A 14,566-nucleotide genomic window follows, 5' to 3' on the forward strand; every position below is an offset into this window, starting at 1 on the left:
CATGCTACTTTGCTGTGGATGGTCTTGATGCAATCATAAAGTTGTGAACAGAAGATGCTGTAATCACAATCTTATTCACGTAGTTTTATGGAAACCTTGTAATAAAAAATCTTATTTAATAAGAAGTGCTTGTGAAATGTGCCTTTTGTCCTTTAAGAAAGACTTTGGCAGGGCAGGAGAAAGCTGTGCTGTTGTCATTAACTTTTAAAAAGAGGAAATTATTTCTGTTATATTTTTGCTGATGCTGTGCACTGGAGGAATAAAAAAATAAACAGGGATCAATAAATGAAAAGTATATAATGTCACTCTTTAGCATTCCATTTTTTTTGTTAGTTTTTCTTTCAGTAAAGCAGGTGTTAGCATCAAGAAACAGAACTGGTAAACAAAGATGAAACTATTTTCCTCTTAGTTTTCTCTGTTAGTAATATATCAAGTTACATATGTAATGTATCATTTGTGTCCAGTTGTTGATAGAGCCTTTCTGGAAATAGTAGTGGATTTGAAAACAAGCAGAAAGGAAAAAATGAAACAATAACAAGTCACTTAGGCCTTCTTAGTTCTTTATCACTAATGAAGAGCTGTAATTTGAAGTGTGGAAGGAGAAAGCAAAGGGACACTTAAAATGCTGTTGATACCTTTATAGTAAGAAAGACAAATTCTACTATAGTCCAGGTATATCCAGTGAGATTTGTCTTGCAGGATTACTATGGCCTGTTTCTAGCACCTGAACTGTACAAAAGAGCCAGGGAGCTGGCAGATCCAATCTTTGGAGAATTCTTCCAGTTTGGAGCACTGTTCAGATATTACAGGAACAGCACTGCAGTGATTGCTCTTCCTCACGCACACTGGCAGTCACTAGGGGGAATGACCCTGAAGAAGAAGGGGAGATAGCTGAAAAATCAGGGATCTGATATAATTCCTGGATAGCACATTGGCACCTCACAGGCTTAAAGCAGGTGCTCCTAATATCAGGTAGCATTCACTCATAGCACAGGGTACCAAGGGCATAATGCTGTCCCAGTTTTCAGCCGTGTGTTGAAAAAAGCCCAAGTACATCCGTGATTCAGGCCCAACACACCTGCAGAATGTGAATCAGTGAAATATTTTGGAATGCCATCAGTGGATTATGGGTCCTGGGAACATTGCTAAGATTAGGCCTGACTGTACCAAACACAATAAGTTAGTCATAAACACTAATCCTAAATTTCCCTGTGCTCTTCCATCTAGGCACTAGGAAAGACTCTAACTCCAGCCTCATTTCTTTATCATCAGGTTGAAAAAATCAGCTGTCAGTATATAACAATGAAAAATACTAGTAGTTGAAATTGGGCAGTGGTTGGAGTATCCATGCAACTGCACCAAAAAAATAAAGTTGCATTCTAGTTATTTTAGTACTTTATTAGACAGAACCAGTATATCTCTTTAGTTTGTCCTATACTCTGTCTTCTTTTAACTTCAGTCTATTTCTGAATATTTTTCTGTTATTTTCTGTTATTTTTAAAATACAGCAACTTTTGAAGCAGGTTAAGCTGAAAACAGTAACAAGAAACTCTTGTTCCGGAATAAATTTATACACATGGATTTAGTTCTTTGCAGGAACAGCTAATCAGAACAACCTTAAGGCGAAAGGGAGTGCTTTTTAATTATCCACTTTTAAGTGTTCATTAACCAGTTGTCCAGTGAGGGTGAGCAGTACTATTGATGCCAGTGATAACCCTGTGGCAAGTTTTTACCATCTGCTTGTTAATAACAGCAACTTAGCATAGAAGGCTTATGGGTTCCCTAGCAAGAAGTATCAGCCCAGCTATTTGGACTAAGTGTAAAGTATCTGCCAAAAGACAAATTATTTCAAGTCTTTTCCTAATACTTATGCCCAAGAAATGAGAGGCTTTCCTCTCAAGAGGGATTGTATGGGAAAATCTGTGTCTTCACTAAAATAAAATCCTGCTGTGTGAGATATGCCTTGCAGTCTTTAATTGTTCCCAGAGCAGCAAAAATTCCACATTTGTTTCAGAAAAATACTTAGGTGACTCCCAACTACCCCTCTCAGTGGACCAAATCTTCCATCACCCTTCCATTCATAATGAGCTTATTCCTATAAAACAGCAAGTGGTGTAAGACCACTGCCTCCTTGAGAGAGCCTGTATTTCTCACTCAGAGAGCAAACAACTGGAAACAATTAACCAGCTCTTGAACTCAGTGAAATTTAACTAACACAGGACCATCTGGCATTGACTATGACTTCTCTACAGAAACACTTCAGTGTGCTGCTCAGCATATTTAAAGTGCTTGCAAATGTAAGCAGAATTAGGGAGGGTGGGACAGTGTATCTCACCTACTTCTCCTAAAATTCTAACTCCTGCAGTATTGCTCTTAGGAAATCTTAACTCATTAGGCTCTTTGGGAAATGCTGATTATGCAGACTATTTTGTTTTCACAAAGTAAATTGTCTGGGAAGTGGGGTACTTGAAAAATATTTTTTCCGCCTGTTCTTCTGGAAGTTATAGACAGAATGAAAGTTGGTGCATAACTTGGAGTCTGACAATTGCAAACAACCAAAGATCTGATTTTTAATTATTTTATTTTTTTTACCATGCATGGGTTATATATTTTGTGTGGCGTGGTTGTTGCCTGCTCAGATAGGGGAAAAAAGCCCCTTAAAGTAACTACACTGTCCTGTCCTAAACCAAATAAAACCATAGCAGAACAAACTTTTTACTTTAGATAGGGAATGTTTCTGTCTTCCCCCTTTGGATAGATTTGTAGTCTTAAAAACTATAAAACAGTGATTTATCTGCAAAATCAGGTCTTGTACAGGGACTTCAGAATGGCCACAGTATTCAATATAGGTATCTTTAACAGTTGAAGCCTAATCACATGGATACGAATCCAAAACATTTCTTTCTGTTAATTCACTTGGAATCACACTTATTAACAAATGCTTCCCTAAAGCAGTTTCAAGCACAGGGATTTCATACTAGAATTCTGTGACTCCTACATAGTACTCCAGCATTATAAAACTCTGCTGGCGAAGCTGTGCAAATATCCCACTGAGCAGACCTTAAATCCAACATATTAAAGATGTTCCAATAATTATTCTCCATCCTTTCCCTATTCACCATGCGTGTCCTGATGGGTTTACTGACACAGCTACACAGCAAGTTGCCTATGGGGTTCCCATGGGTCTTGTTTTTCATGGATGGGAATAATTTATGTCCTGAAAACAGAGTAGAGGTTTTTTTGTCTCTCCTTTGACTGCATGATTTTCACGTGTAGATTGCATGGGCTGGTTTAAGGTGCTTGTTTGGGTCTGTCACATCCTTGTTTCTCCTGAACCCCACTGTTCTCCTGACTAACCTAAAAACAAGTTACCTCAGTTTCTCACAACTCCATAAACAAATATAAGAGTATGAAATAAAGCAGAGAGGTATCCCACTGCTACGTATTTGACTTGACAGTCACTTCTTACCTCACGTTTCCCCCTCCAGATTAGTGTTTGATTACAAGCAATGCTCTGGCCCAGGTCTCCCGAGTTTCACTGCCAATCTCTTTTATGGGACAGATGTGGGACCTTGACGTCGGGCAACTAAATAAATAGCCTGGTCATTTGCGTTCCATATCGACCTACTGAAAGACTTTCAAGGGATCGCTAAGGCAGTTTTTTTGTTTCGAGGAGGCGAACGGGGGAGGTTGGGCATTACTTTCAGGTGACGCACTGAAGGCGCAATTCCCCCCGGTCGAGGCGGGGGCGGTGCTGCCCCTCCCGGCCCGGGCCCCTCGCGCTTCCCGCCGTCTCCATGGCGCGCGGGGACGCGGCCAATGGGAGGGCGCGGCGCGGGCCACGTGGCCGCCCGGCGTGGGGGTGTAATGGCGTCCGGGGGGCCCGGCGGGAATGGAGTCGCCGAGGCGATGGAGCCGCCGAGGGGAGAAGGCGCTGAGCCTGCGGGCACCGGCAGCGAGAGTGACTCCTTCGGCTCCTCGCTGTCTGCGAGCTCCGAGTAAGGGGCCGGGAAGGGCGAGCCGCGGGCCCTGGGTCGGGGGCGTTCGTGGGGTTGCGCCGCCCCGGCGCAGCGGTCGGAGTCCACCGGCGCTGTGGGTGTAGCGCTGATGGTTCTAGTAGCAGAGAACGCTCTGTGCTTTCTGAGACGTCTCTTTGCCGAGCCCTGACGGTAACGCGGCTAGCAGCAGTGTTAGTTCAGCTGCGGGCAGTCCCTGGGATGGGTCCTGTATCCCAGCTGGACACGGCCTGCGAACCAGAGGGGAAGGAGGGACATGACACGTGTGTTATAAGTGCCAAGCTCAGACAGAGCTGAGAAGTGAATGGTTACATGTGCCAGCGGGAAAATAGCGTGTTTGTGCTCTTAGTAGTTCTATTTTAACAGAGTTTAACATTTTCTGTCACTAAGTCAGAATCCTTCCGGGCAGCTATAGCCAGTTAGAGGATGGCAGCTTTGCCTATACCAAATCAGTGCCTCAGCATGAAGTTGTACTTTGTTGTGGCACAGCCAAAGGTTTGAAAAACTGAAGATGACGAACTTCACTTCTGCAGAGTCTCATACGGGTGGAATTTAACTCGAGTGCAGTTACCTAAAAGTAGTTAATCCTTGATTTGTTGTTTAATTGCTTTAAAACAGGCTCAAAGGCTCACAGAATCACAGAATAGTTGGGATTGGAAAGGACCTTAAAGATCATCCAATTCTAACCCCCTGCCTTTGGCAGAGACAAGATCATAATGGTTTTATTGTTTCAGTTTCCTTGGTGAGAAGAACCTTCTCTTGCTTCAGAAACAGAACTTGGATCCTTTGTTTCTGGTATATCTTTCTTCCATACATGGACAATTTCAATTGGGACAGTTTTTCGGGCAATGGAGGAAATAAATACCTGAATGTGATCAGTGAAACTGCTCTTAGAGGAATGTGGGTCTTTCAGAGTTTTAGATCCCTTAACTGAAGCTTCCAGACCTAGATGGAAGCACTTGTTTTGACACAAGGGAAGAGAGATGGAAATGAGATTTTTTTTTTTCCTTGCTTAGTTTAAATCAATTGTGACACTACAACATTAGGGACACTACAACATTTCTTGTTTCAGACTTTGCTTTTCCAGATGTCTGTACAGATCTGTATTTCAAAAGTGATAGTTCCTTTACATTATAATGTAAATACTACAAATGGCCACCCCTTTTTTTTTCCTTAGTCCATAATGTACATTGTGGTAAGAATACACAACAAAGCTGGAGAATGTGAGTGTATGAACTGACATCCAAGTTGAAATTTTGACATTATCCCAAAGATGAAAGAGCTTTTACTAAGAGCACAATCCTTTTTTATAGAGGGAGTAAAATGACTATCATACATCACAGGAGTTTCTGCTAATCCACATGTTATTTCTTTGTAAATTTCTAGTGTTTCCTTCGTTGATTTTGGTTTTTCCTAATTTTGCTTACATATACCAGAATGCAGAAGTACTTAAAAAACAAAACAAGGAAAAACTCTGGCATATTATTTCTTGCCTACCACCTTTTGAAAGATGTCAGATCAGTTATTGTCTGGCCTTAGCAGCCTTGAGTAAGATACACAAGATCTTGAGTAAGACTTGGTAGTAAGTTGCAAACTGACTTAGTGATGACCACTGGGATTAGCCAAATCCTCACAAGTCATGGCTCTACTTTTAAAACTATCAACTTGGGCACAAAAAATTAATAAATGCAGAGGAAGTGCATGATGTTTCTTCCTGTGCAACATCCATATAGTTCTCACAGTAATTGGGGCTCCAGGAAGAGAGTAATGCCAATGTTTTCTATGTTCTTAGTCCAACCAGATCTTTTCTTTGAGCCCTTAAAGGTGCTATGGTGCAATGTCTTTGCATAGTGTTCTCTGTTCAGCTATAATTTGAAGCTGTTTCATTTATCTGTTCTCAAATTAATGCACTATTTGAATTATTTAATACTAGTTCTAAACACAACTCACGCTCACTATTCTGTAAAATTAGTTCTAGTATAAAATGTATGAATATATGTTAACTTTAAACGATGAATGAGATGAATTCTGATGTAAATCATCGACCTAGTTTTTCCTTATATGATTTTTATGAAACACGGAGACCTGTTTGTTGTCTAGTTGGGATGAATGAACTGTCCTTGTCTGTTCCTGGAAGTCTTCCATACAGAACATTTTAGATAATTAAAATGCTAAGTACTCTTACTTATTGATCCTCATCCTGTAGTAACATTCGGTGGTTCACCTTGGGGTTCATTTGGCCTGTTGCCTCTCAGCAACCCTTTTTCTGGTTGGTTTGGTTTTTTTTCTCAGCCAAAAGAGCATGATTTTCTTCAGTCTCTTTCCCTTTAAAACATGTTTATACACTACTTACTATTTGTCTCTGTGCTGTGGATATGTTCCAATTATTCCATCTTTCTTAAAATGTACTATCCAAAACTGGACATGGTTGACATATTATTGTTGCCAAATTAGGACAAAAAATTTTTTGTGCTGTGCAGATGATACTTTTGGTAATACATCGTGGAGCCGCTTTGCCTTCGCTTTGCAGCAGCATGTTGCTTGTGACTTAAAGTGATCCACTCCAGCTGTCAGAACTGTTTCTATAGCAGTGTTGCCTCTTTTTGGTGTGTATTTTTGCATGTGAGCATGAATGTGCTATTTGGAACTTGACTTTTAAAAAAAGTGTTACCTAGATTTCGTGTTGCGTTGTTTTGGGATTTTTTTTGTTAAATTTAAGTGACTTTAAAATGTTAATCTTGTCTTGCCAAAAGGCTGACAGTACAATCTGTCTTCCCATAGCATCCTTAATTAGAAGGGACCTACAAGAATCATCAAGTTCAGCTTCAGACTCTGCACAGGACAACCCCAAAAATCACACCGTGATTACATTATAAAGGCAAAAATAATAAGAGAGAACAAATAGGATGGCATTTTTCCTCCAAGAGAAAGCCCCATCATGCCCATTAATGTAATTACTAATTAAAACAAGTTTGTGGTTGTATTCTGTTGTTTGTTTTCAGAAAAGGGAATATTGCTTTTTGCAATGGCTGTTTTTCTGTAAGCACTTGAAGAAACTATATTAAGTTCTGGGAGGGGTGTCTTTCCTTGCCATTTCCATCATTTGTCTAAGACAAGCACTAATCCTTATGGCAAACTTAAGCAGTTGAACTGTCAGTGTTCAGGAGGCAACTATTTTTTTTCCTTTTTTTATCCCTTGCACACTCTGTCCCCTTCTTACTTAAAACAATCAGATGTCACTTGCATAGCGGTCTTCCTTATCAGAACTGTCACTGATCAATTCTTCTTTCTTTCCCAGTGATCTTGAGCCTGAATGGTTGGATGGTGTGCAGAAAAACGGGGAATTATTTTATTTAGAATTGAGTGAAAGTGAAGAAGAAACTTTGTTCCAGAACAGCTGTCCAGAAATGCCAGCAGTGAATCATGTCAGGTTTCGTGAAAATGAAGCTGAAATTATTCAAGAGGAATCACGAAAGGAAAGAAAGTATGAACTGAAGAAATGGACCAAAATATTAAAAAAGAAAAATCTTTTACCAAAGCATTCTGGTAAGAAAGGCAGTGGAAGCTGTAATGTGCACTCCACTGGTCCTACTTCCATATTGAAACACCCATCCACACAGAAAATGGGTGTCACTGTTCCGCAAAAGTACAAAGATGTGTATGTTTATGTAAATCCCAGAAAACTGTACAGTGCTGGAGAAGAGGAGCAGCAGAGGCTGCTGGAGGCCTTAGTGGGAATTGTCCATCAGTCCTCATGGAGCAGCAGAAGAGTGGAGAAACAAGGCAGGAAGGATAAAGTCATCAGAGGAGTTGGTGAAGAGAAGCTTGTGGTACATGGCTTGGTGCCAGGTAGTTCTGCAGTGAAAACAGGTCAAATCTTGATCGGTAAGTAATCAGAGGAATAGTCAACTTCTGCAATCTTCCATTGAAATGAAGACTTACGGGTTTTTTTGCTTTTTTAAGCAGCTGATTTGAATATTCCTGAGACATAAGCAGTTACATCAGTTCTTGAGTGATAATTTTAAATCAATGTCATGGCATCTGATGCTTTGTTACCTAGTCAATTTTACTATATTAGTGGTTTTAAGAACACGTGGCATAACATAAAAGGTGTTACTACAATAAGGAGACAACTATCCCTTAGTGTACAGGGATTGAGCAGCTTGAACATGGAGCAAGAAATACACCACCACCAGCGCCCCCCCTTTAATTTAATGCAGGATTTAATCCCTAGATAAGTGGGCCTGGGGAAAGCCTATAGTCTGCCAAATACTGTATTTAGTTTTCAGTCTTTTCAACATCATCCCTCTTGGATGAAAAGCTTTACTGTATATCCTTTAAATGGATTTTGTATCATAAAAATTAGGAAAAAATACTAAGTAAGATATATGTTACAAATTTTCTGCGCACCCTTGTTTGGTTATTTTTCTGTTTAGCGAGTCTAACATCTGCTTCCTCAGCAGTTGTGATCAGGAGACTCCAAATCTATAGTGATGCTGCAGTTTAGGAAGGCAGTGAACCAGCGTACTTACTCTTCTTTGCGTTGGTTTGGCTCATCAGACGCTTCCTTGAGCTGATACAACTAAATAACCTGGCAGGAAACTAACCCCAAAGAAAAACTGGCTGTGTAGTTTTTTGTGGGTGTAGTACGTTAAACCTGGGTCACAGAAGGTCTGACAAGCACCCAGATGTGAATAATTGAGAGGAATGAACTGCTGGGAGTGAAAATGAGGGAGCAGAAATACTCCCACTTTAATTGAGGCCATTAAAAGGACTTGGCACTCACAGGACACCAACCTTGGAGACAGTAAATGTGAGACAACCAGGCCACCTCTGCAAAGGGCGGAAGGTTGTTTAATTACTCTTGAAGTTGGTCCCTCATGGAGCAAGAGAGCAAAGATGTGATGTTGGTTAGAAGATCATGAAAATCTTAATACTATAGTAGCACAAATCCCACAAAGTCAGCATGAGTTCTTTTGAAATTCCAGTGTCGTGTGTGTAAAAAGGCAAATCGTGCTTTGATTAGCTGATTCTTCCAGCACGTGTTTTTGGTAGGGATCCTAAAGAATACTCCAGAGGGAAGACTGGATAACTTTCACATTTTGCCAGCAAGAACTGATTAGTCAAGAAGTGGGGCATGTGGATTGAGGGGGAGGAGTGAATGAGTTTGATCTGTTTAATGGTATTTAATCTAATTAGTGCAAGACTGTGTATTTATAACCTCTAAGTTAATTCTGGAACACAAATTTGTATATAGGCTGTTCATAAGAGCAAGTGTGAAGTCAAAACAGTGTAGGCAAATACCAGATCCTGGAGATCAAGTGAACCTAAACAGAGATAGTATTTCATCTAATGCACTTACTGGTTCACAGAGCTAGTGAGGACAAAATCTGTGGGGTTTTCGTTTTGTTTCAAATACAAGAAAATTTACCTTAATAATCTAAAGAGTCTTGCAGTTTAGTGTGTCCTAGGCTATCACCAACCCTTGCCTTGGTTTTACACATTGAAAACAAAATAGTTTTAAGCGTACTTTAGTTATTCAGCTCTTAACTAGGAAAATGAACTGTATTCAGTGCCAACAGTATAAAATATATAATTTTCATATAAAAATACTTTCAAACTATGTCTCTATAGCGAAGTTGAGTACTCTGGGATTTTTATGTGGTGTCTAGAAATAGGGATGCTTTGCATGAATTAGATGCTCAGATTTCAGTGCTGTCTGCCTAAAGAATATACAGTAAAATTTTTGTTCTTGTCAAAAACTGTCTGGTTTACTGCATCTGCATTGCACATCAGAGGATGGGATAGCTGTGGTATACACCCAAAGCCTGGTTTTGAAGCAACTGTAGTTCAGTAAATCCTCACAAGAGCTAAGGTTGGACAGAAAGTTCAAAAACATGCAGTAGAACTTTGCCTTCCTGTTGTTGTTGATAAAAGTAGGTTTTAGGAATCCTGTTCTGAATTGTGGAAACAGTCAATAAAGAATATTTTTGTGGTCAGGCTAAAATTGAAGAATTAGCACAAAAGTGACCAGTTTCTTGAGCTATCACAAATGAGGAATATCTGATCAGTACAGCATGGTACCTGCTGGCTGGTGTGGTTATAACTCTGTTCATCTTCATTTACATGTGTAGGCATAGACATTAACCTGTTCTTGTTTTGCTTTTTAGTATTTTAATGGCCTCCAGTGGTGCAGACCAGTTTTTGTAGTCTTCCGTGAGGCAAATACAAACCATATTTTCCTTTTAAAATACATGCTTTAAGTGACATCCAGTGATCTTCCTTGTGACCAGTTTGCAGCGCTCATTTTGACTCACAAAGTGGTTATTGCTTTAACATTTTTAGTAGAAATAGCCACCTTTTCCATCCTTAATAATCACTTTCCTCAGGTGGCTTCTTTTATTTATTTTGAAATGTGTATCCCTTATAGCTTTGAACACTTAAAACATCTGTTTATTATTTGTGCACTGCACTTTAATTTTTGTTTTCAAGATTGCATATGGAAGTCATAAGTCTTTTTGCTGTACTTTATTAACCAAGTAGAATGCAGACACTGACCATATGAAAGTAAATACAATGGTTTTTCAAGCTTAAAAAACCCTGCTGCTTCTTAACTCTAAAAAGATGGCACTCCATCCATGTGGTTTTTATCAGTTCATTTATCTTTTTTTATTAATATTTAGCAGTTCAGTATCCATCTTAAATTTTCAAAACAGAAAAGCCCTCATTGATTTTTAAACTCTTGCTGTCAATTTCATTTTGGTTAAGATGAAATACAGTTGCTTTTATCTCATGTTTTTAAAGTGTCTTTTGTATTTTTGGCAAAACATTTTCTTTGCTTAATTTTCAACAATATACAAAGCCTGGTCTGCTATGGAGAACTTTCTAATTTCATCTTTGAGTGTATTTTCAAAAAGGAAAATGTCCCCAAAATACTCAGTTTTAGATCCAGACAAATAAGGGGTATGATAGGAAATGCTGTTGTGATTTGCTTCCCGTCCCCCTTCAAGTTGAAATCTGTCCTACTCACAGCAGGGAAAACTTCTTGTAAATGCTGATGAGCATCATCTTTACTATAGTACAAATGAAAAAGTAATTTCAATCACACTGAAAGTACAGCAAAGCTCTTGTCACTAGCAGACGTACTATTGTTACCCTCTTTGAAACTATCTTACTACTCTCATCACCAAATATCTCAGCAGGAATCTTGTCACCTTATCAGTACGTGCAATTGTCAGAAAAAGTGAAAACTCCTCAGGGACAGCAATTAATTGTGGATGATAGTAAAAATGGACTCTAATAATCCAGTTTTGAACAGGTATGCAAAAGCTACAGGCTGCTGTTTGTCTTGAGAAGTCTGTATCCTTAGAGTCCTGTTAGGAAAATACGTCCTTGAAAGGACCAAAATACGGTGAGAGTTCGAGATTTTTATGTGGAGTTACATGGTATATTTCTGGAGAAGACTCTCCAAAGCAGAGACTTCAGGCATGCAAGATGGAAACACAGAGCTTGCATAAGCTTAGCTGTGTTCTCACTATGGTGTTTGGGATGTGATTTATATTCTTTTAATCTTCTCTTGAAGCATAGCAGCATTGGTTTGGGCAGAAGCAGCCTGCTAACATGTAAAACAAGTAATTGATCTGGCTTTCTTCAGAAGGAATGCGTTCCATAGTTTGCCTTTTTTGGAAAGGAGTATGTGAACTTTTGTGCATACTTCCACCAGGTCATTACCAAGAACAGGGGAAACCAAATACTAGGACTCCATGACAAAAGTGTCCTCCGTCCTCTCCCATGTGAACAACTTGATTCAGAAAAAATGTTCATTTTTCCATCACAGTATGGAAGGATCACCAGTCATTGTCCCTTAGCTTAATGCATTAAGGGACATACATACCGATACATAAGGGACATGCATACAGATCTGCTTTTAGAAATGGTACTTGCAGGTTTATCACTAGGGAATGGATAGTTAACAGAAGTAACAGTCCTGTGCCTTGCCTCATGTGGCAAAGAGATAGGCAGTTCTGAAATAAACATTCTAGGGATGTCAGCAGTGCCAAAGACTTTTCTAAACTTTGTCTTTGAAGAGGCAGGAATAATTTCGTCAGCTGTGTTTAAACTGGGTGTTTGAGATCAATACACACTGTTCTGAGCTGCTGCTGACTGGATGGGAGAAGTCTCTTCTCATGAGAAGATGGCAAGGCAGAACAAATAAAACAGGAAAGAATTCCTGCCTCACCTCTCTCTTTTCTATCAATCAAGTAAAATTCAGTTGTGCTTAACATTGTGTGGAGAACATTTATGGGTATCTTATAGCTTCTTTGTGGACTGAGAATCATAGAATGGTTTGGGTTGGAAGAGATCTTACAGATGATCTAACCACACACCAAGTCTCTCAGAGCTCTACCCAACCTGGCCTTGAACATTTCCAGGGGTGAGACATCCATAACTTCTCTGGACAACCTGTTTCAGTGCCTCATCACCCTCACAGGAAAGAATTTCTTCCTACTACCTAATATAAATCTACTCTCTTTCAGAAGGACATATATTTTTTCTAACAATAAGTTTGTTAACTCAAGGTCTGATATCTTGGAGCTGCCTGAAGATAATTCATTTCCTCTATTGTAGTTGCTCAATGTGTCTCTAAAAATGGAACTAAGATTTTTTTTCCTAATGTTTCTGTCTACATCTGTAATTCACCAATATTTAGTCTGGGATAATTCGACTTGACTCTGCAGACTATCGAGTTAGATGAACTTAAACAATTGCAATCGCTATTTAGACTTTTAAGTGAAATCAGATTAAACTTTATGCATTTGTGCAATTTTTTTTACATACTTAATGTCTAAAGACCTAAGTCAGTCTCACTGTCTGGAAGTTTTTCACACTGCTAAAGGAGAGAAGACAATTCTCAAATAAAATGTAGATGGGAAGCTCTAACAAAGTTAACTTGCATGTATAAAAACTCTTTCACTGCAATTATCACACTGGGTAGGTCTTGGTCATGTCCTACTTTAAAGATATTCGGTATTCATGATTTTACGTACTTCTTACTTTTCCTAGTGTTGTAGTTTATTCTGTTACTTCATAATCTCTATTCTTTGAATGCTGTTGTGTTTGGCAAAAAGAAGGAAAAAATGCAAATGCTCACCCCCACCACCTCTCAGGCCCAATTCTGGAAAGTCCATACTGATGCATATAGATTTTCTCAGCTATATATTAAGTTGCTCTTCCTTGATAGTGACATAGTATTTTCAGGCAGAAAGAAGGCAGCCTTACAGGACTGCTTTGGCTGTGTCTTCTGGAAAGCTGTTCCATTTATGGTATGTGATTACATTTTTTACTAATTGAATGGAATAAATATTTATTGCTGCAATACAATAAATAATACACTTTGAGTCATCATCATCATCATGGCCAGGCTTCGTGAACGAAGATTTGGGAAGGCTCTATCCACATTTGTTACAAGCACGCTGGTGGCTAATAAGGCCAATGCAAGATAGACATGTCTGATTGCAAAAGGCACAACAGAAAGACTCCTTGGGTGGTATATTCTGCAAGACACGGTTCTTTCTGCGTTGTCTTTTCTCCTCAAGAGTGATCCTGCCGGCGTTCTCAAAGGAAGCAGCAGCGTTATAGATGGTGTGTCTCCAGACCTCCCGGTTGGAGGCCAGAGTAGACCAGTTATGGTGGTCAGTATGGCCAAGGCTGAGATGTTGTTTCAGGGAGTCCTTGTATCTCCTCTTCGGGGCTCCTCTCTTGCGGCAACCGGTGCCAAGACACTTTGAGTATGTAACATGTAAAGTGCTAGGGTGCATATGGCTTCGCAAAGTGTGTGCAGCTCCTTTGAATGGCTTTGTGAATCAGATGGCTGTTCTCTTTACAACAGAATTCCTAAGGTCTCTAGAAATTACTAAACAAACAGAACACAAAACAACAGTGCTTCAGTTAAGTAGAAGAGCAGTTTATGCTTTCTTTTGTAGTTCTGAGTGATGATTTTTAATATAGTGTTCTTAATAAAGAACATAATAATTCTGTTTATAATTCTTGTTATATTAGAGTAGCCTGAATGCTCTGCCTTTCATTACTAATTTTCAAGTCCCTGACCTCTGGCATGGACTTAGTGAATTGCTTTTAAATGCTTTTTAAGTCTCAACTTTTCTATCTTCGAATTACTGTTGTGTTGAAGATTCGATAGGCTAGAACTTCACTATACTGTGCATCAAGAAACACATAGGTTAGTGAGAGAGCTACTATTATTGAAAGAGAAAAACCAATTTAACTTTTTCCAAGGGGAGATAACTTATGTATATAATACAACTTAACCTTTTCTTGGTTTTGCTGTCAGAAAGAGTAGGAATGAATTTTTCTTTAATGTAAATAAGAGTGAGTGGTTGGTTGTTGTCTGGTGTATTAAAGAGGAATATTGCTTGCATTTTTGGGGAATTCAGTATTTCCTTAGTGCTGGTTAGTTAAGAAGAATGTTCTTTCATTAACTGTGTGTTGCACTGATTTGGAGCAATCAACCTTGTACTTGGGAAGAATTCCCA

The 14,566-nt window shown here is 39.2% G+C and overlaps 1 protein-coding gene across 1 annotated transcript in view; it reads left to right on the top strand.

The window, feature by feature from the left end:
- The first annotated feature begins 3,855 nt into the window (after positions 1-3,855).
- INTU (inturned planar cell polarity protein) overlaps positions 3,856-14,566 on the top strand; it is a 35,517-nt gene continuing 24,806 nt past the window's right edge. The window contains exons 1-2 of the mRNA XM_017829945.1: positions 3,856-3,998; positions 7,315-7,901. Of these exons, the coding sequence (XP_017685434.1) occupies positions 3,868-3,998; positions 7,315-7,901 (718 nt within the window). The 5' untranslated portion in view covers positions 3,856-3,867. The remainder of the gene's footprint in view (positions 3,999-7,314; positions 7,902-14,566) is intronic.

The sequence above is a fragment of the Lepidothrix coronata genome, unplaced genomic scaffold, assembly GCF_001604755.1.
Source record: "Lepidothrix coronata isolate B3197 unplaced genomic scaffold, Lepidothrix_coronata-1.0 Scaffold171, whole genome shotgun sequence".
NCBI lineage: Eukaryota > Metazoa > Chordata > Aves > Passeriformes > Pipridae > Lepidothrix > Lepidothrix coronata.